The sequence below is a fragment of the Malurus melanocephalus genome, unplaced genomic scaffold (genome assembly GCF_030028575.1).
Source record: "Malurus melanocephalus ecotype Western Australia unplaced genomic scaffold, MMel_1.1 scaffold_283, whole genome shotgun sequence".
In the NCBI taxonomy this organism is placed as follows: domain Eukaryota; kingdom Metazoa; phylum Chordata; class Aves; order Passeriformes; family Maluridae; genus Malurus; species Malurus melanocephalus.
The window spans coordinates 219,973-230,797 of NW_026623515.1; the positions used below are offsets into that span (position 1 = coordinate 219,973).

The window sequence follows — 10,825 nt, forward strand, 5'->3', positions numbered from 1 at the left end:
GTTTAAAAATGTTTCTGTTCAGTTTCTGTCATTTCTCATTTAAGGTATGCAGGTCCCTGGTTTTTTTTTTATGAGTTGTTATGGTGTCCTGCATGCATGATCTTATTGGTATCCTCTGTATCATCAGATACAGGGAAGCAGCTGCAGACCAGTGCTTCAGAGTGTGGCCCAATCTTGCCATGTCTGCATTCTTCCAAAAATGAGTTTTCTTTTGATTTTTGTAAAATGTGACAAACCCAGCTATTTCAAAGACCTTGGGGAGAAGCTGGGGCTGCAGTTTGAGATGAGGTTTTGCTACTGTGCTGGCATCTTTTATTATTACCTTGAACTGGGACAGACGCTTCCAAGGGAATGTGTGCGTTAATTATTGTGGCATTTGTGGCTCTCTGCTCTTTATCTTAAATCATTAAAAAAGTAATTGCACAACGTAACAAAGCAAAGTGCTTTCACTGTTTGGAGAGTGAATACTYTGTGTCAAACTCTTGTGCAACTTTTCTGATGTTCAGCATTTTTTCTTTCCTTCTTTGCAGATTAAGACCCTTGATTTCAACCCAGTTTGCTAAGAAGGCTGCTACTGAGGAGGTATGMAAAGTCCAGCACTTCTCCTGGTGCAACAGGTGGAGTTTGGAAAGTCCCACAAACTGTTCTCAGCCTGGCTCTAGTCATGTGGTAGACATGGGTAAAAGAAACGAGAATTTTGTCTCTCTGATCAGGCCAGGAGTTGGTTACTGTGAGCACTGCAAAGCTGAGATAGGCTGTTTTCTAACCCAGACTTACTTATCCATTAGGGGCATTAGCACAGCCTCAAAATGCTTTGTTGGACAACAAAAAAAGAAAATGCCCTGCAAGCACTTCAAAAAGGTCCATGTCAAATAAATGGGCAGGAGGGGTAGGAGAGGGCAGAGCTCGTGCCTGTTTCTGAGCCCTTGGACTGTCCTCATGCAGGAGGATGATGCAAAACTCCACTTTTGTGCAGCCAGAGCTGACCCTGGGGAMGGGCTGGGCTTCTGTCAGAGAGCAGTGTGGAAAGGCAGCTTATTCTGTACAGCCTGGTTTGCTCTTTGCTTTGTTTACTTCGAAAATGTAAGCATGCCACAGAAAAGTTCATGCTGCTAACTGGCCACTGCCASCAGCCCTCCTTGGGTGGCTTTGTGCACCTGCATTTTCTCCCAAAGGGATCATGCTTATTATCAGATAACAACAAGAGCAGCTTTCTTTCACTTTTATTTTCACACTTTACAGAGAATTCACAGACACTTYGTGTATAACGAACTGTCTGCCGCATATCTAAAAATTCCGTGTACCAAAGTTATTTGTCCCTCTTGCCCATGAAAGTTTGACACTGATATTCTTCTGAAAGTGAACCATTTCCCTTGGGTAGTTGAACATCTTTGACAATGGCCCATCCAGTACATAAAGCTAAGTGCCAAACTCCAGTCCAGGACATCTGGAAGTGAATTCAGGAAATTCTACTTAAAGGTGTTGTTTGACTGCCTTATTTTTAAAATGACTAAAAGTCATTGATTTTCAGAAACAGTTTGATATCCTGCCTAGGGAAATACATTTTCACTTCTTATTCTATGCTCATTAGAAAAYTCTGCACATTTTTAGAAGTACAGCAGTCTGGAAGTGGACATGATAATTAGAAGAAGGTCACATTTTAATTAGCATGGTGCAATTTTAAAAAATAATGACTCAATTGTAGCTCCTTTATATTCACCCACTTTTTCAGAGCAGATGGATACTTTTAAACATATAAATTGATGTATATTATGATGCTGATTTGTCTCAAACTGTGGTGTCTATTTGTGCTTRTGCCAAGATGGACTCAGTTTGATTGCTCTAGAGGCAAAAGCAGTATTAGGAATTATAAACTGGAGGGAAGTTCCTCTAAATAATATGATTAATTTGAGCATTAAAAAATCATGAAAACCTGTCTTTGACTGATCCGAATATCTAAATACTTGATTTTCTATTAAAATTAATGGGTGTCTTTTGYCCTATTAATGAGCTATTGGAGCAAACCCTTAGGTGACTTTGAAAAACTCAGGCAGATTGGTTAGGTTGGCTGTCATGGTATATGACAAGTTCAGGGACAGCTTTGATGTTTGAATAATTAGACTATCAACTTTCTGGTACAGGGATTTTTTCTTATGGTGTGTCTCTAAAGTGCCTGGGGTTACAGGGATCCTGGGAGCTACTGCATCCCAAGTAAATACATGTATAAATAAATAAATAAATGAGTAAAAATAAACCACAACACTTTATCAGAACTTGCTTCCAGTGGAATTGGAGAACATGCAGCAGTAAATAGTTGTGTACTGTAATTTAAAACATAAAACACTGTCGCACTTTTCTCATGGTATGGACCAGAGGAGCTGGGGTTTTCTTGGTCTCCTTTGGACCATTCATTTTTAGAACCACCTCACCACTGTCCTTCCAAGGAAGGGGTCCCAGTCTTTTCCATCTTTATTACTAAGGGAGATGACTCTCAGTTCTCAGATAACAGCTGACTAGTGACAGGTAATGCCAATATTCCCTTCTCACAATTCCTCCCATGACAAAGCAGCARTAATGGCTAATCTTCAAATTGCCTCTAATGGGCTGAGGTTTTATGACACAGGGGTTCTAGTGTACAAACCCYAAACAGTCCAAGTATGGAATGGAGGTGGGAAGTGCCCTATTACAGAGCTGATGGAGATAATACTCCTGTGGTATTTCTTCCCTGGCTGAGAGAAGGAGGTGAAACCCCAGACTGAGCACACCAGGAAAGTGAGAAGAAAGATCAGAAAAAGCAGAGCCTGGGCTGTGCTGGCACAGACCGTGTTGCTGGTTCCTGCCCTGTTCCCAGATGTCTCCTTGGTGAACCAAAGACAGTATCACCTACTCCAAATTCATCCTCTCTTCCCTTGTGGTGTTGCCTTTTCCCTCCCTCCATGCTGTGTCCTGCCTAAMCTTGGGGCAGCTGGGGAGGGACACGTACGGAGCAAGTCGTGTCAATGATTGATTCCCAAGTTAGKGTCTGGAGATCATTATTCTGATGAATTCCACGGGTAATGTTACAGGTGCCAATGTGTATTATCAACTGAGTGCTCTGCCATGGCATTAAGTGCTGTCTGCAGAGTGCTATTTGTTCCACAGCTCGTTGCGCCGCCAAATAAATCCAACCAGAGCTGTCAAAACTAATACATGTTGGGCTTTTTCTAATTTGAAGGGTACATTTTTGCTATCATTAAACTGTCAATAACATTGTTATTTTGTAATAGGGCTGATGTGAGTCAAGYATGCTGTGGGAGAGGTTTGTAAGTTTTCCCACAGAGCTCTCCTGAGGAGCCTTCGCTCCCAAATTTTTCCTCTTATGCTTGCAAGAGGATCCTTGTTCTGCTGTTACCATTACTGGATATTTCAATTGCCTGGTTCTGGACTAAGTGAAAACTGGGTGATTTGCTTGATTTTGATTGAGGCTTACATTAGAACAGCTGAACCTCTAGCACTTGACATGAGCTTCCATCTCTCCTGTCCTTGTTGTTTGGAAGCTGTTGAAGTTTTGTGCAAATATTGAACCAAAGGAAGAGCTGCTCTACTGTTCTCTCTTTTTTTATGCAGGTGACTGTTCCAAACACACAAGCTGAAGCTCCTGTCACAGAAAAACCGGCAGCTGTGCTTGTGGAGAGTGGCCCAGTAGCTTACAACCCTGATGAGGAGGTGGAAGAGGAAGAGGTAGAAGAAGATGAAGATCACTGCATGAGYGCCTTGCAGTTAATGGGAGGAAATGGTGAGCTGGGATGCAGCCTCAGTTACCATCTCCTGCTGCTGTGGGCTTTGTTCTTGCAGGGCTGGGGGCACACAGGGTTCTCCTGCTTGTCTCTGTCCCTGCTGCCTTTTCAGCATTGCCCATCCCTGTGGGAAGCCTGGAATCACCCTTGTCTGAAAACTGACCTTAGARACTCCTCCTGAGAAAAATTTGCCTCTCAGGCTTTGGGCTAAGAGGGCTTCTCAAGAACAAACTGAAGTGTGAGGCATTCTCCAGAGAAATGAGAAGTTAGGGGGTCAGAAATGCCTCCATCAGCAGTGTCTGGGCCTCACTTCCCCCTGAGCCTCCCCTCCCTGCTCCTGTCTCCACAGTGGAGGCTRCAGCGATGTCCAAGTTGTCCATGAGCCCTGGGGACGTGTCTGTGCAGCTCAAAGCAGAACAAATCACCCCACTCTGTTTCTGGGGAAAGTGTTAGGAGGAATCAGTTGTTCCCCAAGAGCAGGAATGACACCGGCAGTGCATGGATGGTACACAGATGTGTGCTAATTTCTTTGGGTTACCCAGCAAAGCCACTGGTTTAATTAGATTTCTTTGCTGGCAGGAAAAGGCAGTCTCCTCTCTGCTGTGGTTTTTCCTAGCTGGACACATCCACATTTATCCTTTATTAAAAACTTCCCTTTAGAAGTTAAGCTTTGAAAATACACAAAATTATTTCTAAAACGAGAGCTGCTAATTATGGGTTGTGGAGACTCAAGATGGGAATAAGTTTCTTACTGAAATGTTATTTACTGCAAAAATCTTTCCAGCTCTATTCATTTTGCTTTCATAGACAATATGTATACATTTCACAAAAGTGTCTGTTGCTTTTAAATTGATTTCTCTGCTGGAAAATAATTGCTGAACTGTAGGAAAAACAGTTTGTTGCCTGAATTTATTATTAGAAAAACRTTCCCAAGAAAAGGCACCCATGTGGGGGAGGGTGGATCTATGTTTATTAATAAAACCCCTGCAAAAATAGAATAAAGGTCAGTGAGTTTTTTTCTTTGTAAATGTTACTATTTTTGAGTCATTCTGAGAACATTCCACTACTCCCTGTCTGGTGTGGACAACAGCTGAAAAATTAGAGTTAAAAAATAAAAATAAAARGGAAAGGAGTATTCCCAGAATTCAAATGCAGGTGTRCAGAGCTGCTCAACACAACAAATAACTTTCCTAGCTGCTTTCTCCATGGATTTTATTCCCGTCTGCCTGGAATAACTGCATGAATTACAGATGGTGAACTTCACCCATTCTACACAAATCATTATAGATTAACTTAATTCTGCTTCTGAGCATTTGCTCATCTCTTTGGCTGAGATGTTGCCCTGTATTGAATTTGGAATATAACGTTTAACTTTCCTCAGTTCATTTGTAATAATTAAATAYAGATTCATCTGTGCAACAGAAAATACGTGTCAGTGCACTCAGAAGCACACAGAAGAGAAACTGGTGCAGTAGAAACACATAGGCTTTTCTTCTGATACACAGCACACAATCTTTGCACTCAGCATTGTTTAAGAAAAAAACRGATTTTAAAATCTGGGTAAAAATTTTAAGTCTAGAAGTGAGAAGATAAGGGAGATCTGAGTCAGATGCATTGGTCAGGATTCRTTCCATGACTTTTTTGATGCTGATGGGAACGCTGAGCTATCTTTGAACCCTTGCAGTTTCAGTTCATAAATCCATGAATAATGTAAACAAACCAGCTTTTTTCTTGGTGTCTATGTCTAGTGAAAAACGTGCCCACTTGTAAATGTAATGCTGCTGCTTATCAGCATCTGTGTGCCAAGTTGTGACAATMAGGCTTGATCACCTTAGCCTCTAAATTAAACCAAGAATTTCATATACACATGTGCCAAGTATTSCTAAATTAGGGTCTAGTGACAGGTKAGAGGAGATACTTGCACATACATGCTTAAAAATAATTTTATTTCATTGAGGGTAGTACATGAAAGAACTTCTTATTTAGCCCTAAGAAAATAGATGATTTTTAAAATGCTTGCCTAAGGCAAAACTTACCATGTAGTTACATGGCAGGAAAACAACCTTAAAGAAGCAATACTTCCATTGAGTCTTCCGTCTACCCGGAATATTTGCATTTTTACATGCCCTTGTCTTTGTGTGTTTCAGATTATGGCTGTGATATGGATGAAGATGATGGCTATTAGCTTCATTTACTTCCAGGGGACATGGACTGTGTCTTGTTCTCAGCAAATCTTCGGTCTTCAAACTGTATGAATAGTGAAAGAAGCTGTCTATGGTCAGCAAATGGAATTGAACAATCCTTACTTTTGTAAAGCGAATTTGAGGTTGGCATTGGGTCTGGTCAGTTTACATTGACCCCTAACCCAGCAATAACYACTTTGGATTCCTACTCGAATTTATTTTTATTTTGGTGGATCATAGTTGGAGAATGAAATTAATGAGAGTAATGTTTCCAGAGAACAAAAGAAAAAAGACAAAACAGACTGTAGTGAAGCCTKTGTGGCTGAAAGCAGCACATCTCTTATTTATGTGACTGCTTTTAGGCATACTGCTGAAAGGGAGCAGATTGATGGACAGGAAGGGTGACAGGTAAAAAGGAGAAGTGTGCCTGTTGATTATTTGAGCACAGGAGCATTGGCTGTCCCACAGTGCTACAATTGACAGAAAGAAATGTTTCCAACCTGGATTGTGAGYGTGACCGTATTACTGTATATGAGCTCCCTTACCCAACCCTATCAAAAGTTAATGACAAGTTATATATATTTGCAGAGCAGTATTGGTTTCCTGAAACAGAGTAAATACTTCTTTATATTAATCAATTAATAGATTTCTCAAAAGATATGACAGTAGAAGGCAATGTTGGCCGTGAAGAATCGTCTTCCACTGCGAGTCCAGTGTGGATATTGTGGAAGGAAGAGAGAAGACCTGGGTCAGGTACGAAATGTAGGGAGCAAGGAGGCAAAGCTGCTGTGTTCATGTGCTTTTGCTGGGCATCCCTAGGGACAGCCAGGTCTTCTTGAGGCTGCCATTGCTGCAGGAGAGTCACTCTGGACATCTCTGCAGAGCTGCTCTTGCCTGACTGAGTTACAGGGAGGGTCTGCTCCCAAGAGCTGCTGGTCTCTAAAACCAGTTGAACAAAAGAGAAAGCTGAGCTTTTTAATAAATAAGCTAGCATCTGCTTTGACTGAATTTAATTTAATGTAATTTGCTTAACATTCACTGGGTAAATTAAAGGTCACCATGCAGCAGTCTGACTTTCATGGCTCAAATCCCACCCTTGCACAGTCGTTGCTATGTGAATAAATCTGGAGCTGCGGCCCTGTGTGCCCCGAAATGTCAGCAGGCAGGTCCTCTCTTAGAGATGGAGCAGTTCTYGCAGTGCCATGGGGGCAGGGGTCAGGGCTGGAGCCCCTGTGGGCACATCCCACCCCGGTGCCTCTGAGCTGCCTTCCCCTGGCACTGCTGGCTCTGAGGCTCTCGGCTCCGTGGGAACTGCGCTGCGCTCTGGATCACACTCTTGATGTCTGATGTTTCCATCTCTCTCCCTTTTCTGGTGACAATCATGAAAACTGTAGTGCTGCAGGCTCGTTCTTACACCAGGGAGGGATGGATATTTATCTTGCCAGCATAGTTTCTGTTCAGCTGTGTCTCCTGGCTGGGTCTTCTTTCCTACCTTTCTTGAGGAAAGCACCATCCATCCTCCTGCTACAGAGAATGGATCGTGGCAGGAAGAGAAGCTGCCTCAGGAAGCTCTGCCAGGCAGGGTGGTGGTGGTGCTCACATCTGTGGTCATCACCAAAGAGGGGAAGGGACACTTGGCTTCCCATACTTCCACTCTTCTCTGTCCCTWCTGGTAGCTTGCRTAAGRTGGATCATGTGAGTCGAGCAAGAGYGAGCACTTTTTTTAGGAGCAGACTTGATAGTATTTGGCTGGGGAATGTGGTTTGGTAGATTGACTGAATCTGTGAGGAATTTTTGAGCCCTGTATAGGAGTATTTCTGTAATGACTTCTTAAAAGCAGAACTTGACAAATAAAGTGGTGTGGTAAGGCTGCTGGAAAGAAGAGCTCTGCTGAACCAGATTCCATTTACTTAGTTTGCAGTACTTAGGTGGAAATAAGAGATTCCTTATAATTCTTAGGAGAAAAGCTGGCATTTTCACCGAAAAGCTATACATTTTTTTTTTTTTTTCTGATACTATATAAATACTGCACAGAAACTGATACTGAGGAGATAAACCTTTCTACCTCTCTTTTATCTACACCATAAAATGAAAGTATGCTATAAGCAGACAGTTTTTTAAAAAGTAGCTTGTTTTATCAAAGTTCATGCTCTGCAAGTCTTTGGGACTGTAGAGTTTGATTGTTTGGGTTTGCATTAATCTTCCATAGCACTGCTACAAATATACTCTCAATATATTCTCAAGGCTTGGGTTTTATTCCAAGGTACACAGTATTCTCTATGCAGGAAATAAACATGCATAAATAAACATGTGTATGACTCATGTAGGTCGAGTGCTTTTCTCAAATTCAAGATGTTGGCTCTTAAAGAAACCGCTAAGATGAATATWGCTGAGAGTCTTCCCTCCTATCTCCTGGTTTGTTCCCCCAAAGGATCCCAAAGCTGCTGCCAGGGTAGTGATGTTATGTATGAGAGCTGAGAGCCCACCCAAATACCTGCAGCTAGGAAATTTGAATTTCAGCAGTGCATTGTGTTGCTGAGAACATTGTTTTGTGCTCTGCAGGGAGAGGGTTGCAGTTTTCGAATGCTCTCATATGATTTGATTAGGAAAGACCATCAGGCARTCTGCTGGAAGAGCAAGAGAAGAAAAAAAGACCTACAATTCCATAGCATCTCAGTATTGCTGGTGAAGTTAATGGCATGGTTTCTGTACAGGATTCCTTAAGAAAGGATATTGGATAGGCAGACTTCACTCTGAGTTTCTTAAGCTATCTATAGTAGTTATGTACATTTTTAATTTATTGGTGACTTAACCGGGATTTTTGTAACGTTCATTCCTTCTTGATTTAACTAAGCTCAGGAAATGTAAACAGATTTGAACATGCTAGTTTCTGTTTTTATAGCTAGTCATTAAAATGTAAAAGGATTAACACTGCATTAACTCTGTTTACTACTGTTGATGTATCTGGACAATTTTGTTGTGTATAAGTAAGCCCGAATTCACTTGGAGTAATTTGGACCCTGCTTTTCTCAGGATTCTGATTATGATGTAAAGAGCTTATAAGGCTTCAGCATTTGTTGTTCTTAGATCATCTTCCTTGAAGCCATACAAGCTGTGTATCATTGGGTTTGTTGCAGAAAGCACGTCTCTTCTCCAAGTCACTTTGCTTGACAGGCAAAACCCCCCAGCTGTTGCATCCAGCTTGTCTGCCATGCAGCCTTTTAACACTCTTGTGTTATGGGAGTAAAAAMTGAAATAAGGAAAATAATGGGCTTCTTCACTGTGCTGTGTGCATTTTCAGTGTCTTAATCATCTATGACATTTCTTTAAAATCAGTGTATTCAGTACAGCAACTTTTAAATGGTGCAAGACAGCCTTGTCTTGAGGGTTAAACATGTTTGTTGAAAAAGTCCTTGCCATCCTGATGACTTGTTTGTGTTCTTTGGATTGCATTGAAACTCCAGTTGCAGATGTGTACAGTTAGTTTGCCTAATAAATGTTCTGTTTCTTATTTTTGTGTTGAATCCTTGWATTCAGTTCAGTTAGTGCCAAGGAAATTAAACCCTTTTGATGTAAGCATATGTACCATCCCTACACAACCGCGAGCTATGTTAACCTTTTTTACTGTGATATATTTGCTGTAAATAAAAAGCAAAATCCTTGCCTAGCCCATCTGTTATTACGATKCTCTCCTGATAATTTCTGATTTTTCTGTCTTCGTTCTTGCAAATGTTCGGTTTTGATTGCTGCATGATTGGTTGATCATGGCCAAAATTTGTCATTCAGAGCTTTCTTTTGCCTGTAAAAGGAAAGACACAGCTAATCAGGCAAGTGTTTTCTACAAGATACTGTTCCACTGATAGATGTAGATACTCTCTGTAAAGTGCATGACATTAACGAGGCTTTTCCACTRAGCTGTATAATTAACTGACTGTGGGAACAATATATGGTGTGTGTATTTAGTGGAACTGTTCCAGTGCTTGTTCCTGAAAGTTGTATCTTGATAAATAAGGTGTGTGCTGAGTTAGAAATCATGTTATTTTATCAACATCTGGTTGCCACAATTTGGAGGTGAAAATCCACATCTGCCCTTTGTACATGTGGGTGTTTGCTCCTTCTATTTTTTTCTGGAAAAAGAGAGATAATACTGGATCCTCAGAAGTGYCTCCTGCAAAGTTATAGCACATCAAAGGATGATTAGCAGTATGTTTGATAAGGCACTATGTGTCATTCCAGCATTTCACTGTTCCCATAATGTGATCAAGGCACACTTCTGCTCTCGTTGACATTGGGTTGTTTTTATCTGAATTTCACTTCAGCTGTTCCAGCCATTTCCACTGGGAGTTGGGAACTTCTCCAGCAATGTCCATCATGGATGCCCTCTCCCTGGTAACATCTGAGCTGTTAAAAACTACTGACCTCCTTGGCCTCATATTTTCTGCTCTACACAAGCTCTTCAGTTCTTGGCTTTCTCCTGTAATTTTTCTCTTCTGTACCACACCAAGCTTTCATAACCAAAACCATTCTGTCCCTGCAGCTGCATTCATCAAATATGCCTCCTTTAATGGCCTCAGAAGTTAAATAATGCTAATAAAGCTGAAMTCTTACAAGGCTTTATATTACCTTCATTTGTCACCAGTAGGTCATAGCACATTTGTTCTTATGCTCRTGTTTTGTAATGCAGAAGAGGCTGTTACAGTTTTCTACTCCTGTCTCGTCTGTCGGAAGAGTTACAGCACATAATTCAGTATTTTTTATGTCTACCCCACTACCTGGCAGTGGTCTTGGTGAGTGGGGGTTGTTTAACGAGAGGGGTTAAGCACATGAGAAAGGAAGCTCAGTGAGAATTCGAGACTCACGGCATAA

At 41.3% G+C, this 10,825-nt stretch overlaps 1 protein-coding gene across 2 annotated transcripts in view; it reads left to right on the plus strand.

The window, feature by feature from the left end:
- Window positions 1-9,621, plus strand: part of BRF1 (BRF1 RNA polymerase III transcription initiation factor subunit) — a 171,584-nt gene extending 161,963 nt beyond the window's left edge. For both annotated transcript variants that reach the window (XM_057376599.1, XM_057376600.1), the window contains 3 exons: window positions 531-582; window positions 3,607-3,775; window positions 5,924-9,621. In XM_057376599.1, coding sequence (XP_057232582.1) covers window positions 531-582; window positions 3,607-3,775; window positions 5,924-5,961 — 259 coding nt within the window. In that variant the 3' untranslated portion in view covers window positions 5,962-9,621. The remainder of the gene's footprint in view (window positions 1-530; window positions 583-3,606; window positions 3,776-5,923) is intronic.
- The last annotated feature ends 1,204 nt before the right edge of the window (window positions 9,622-10,825 follow it).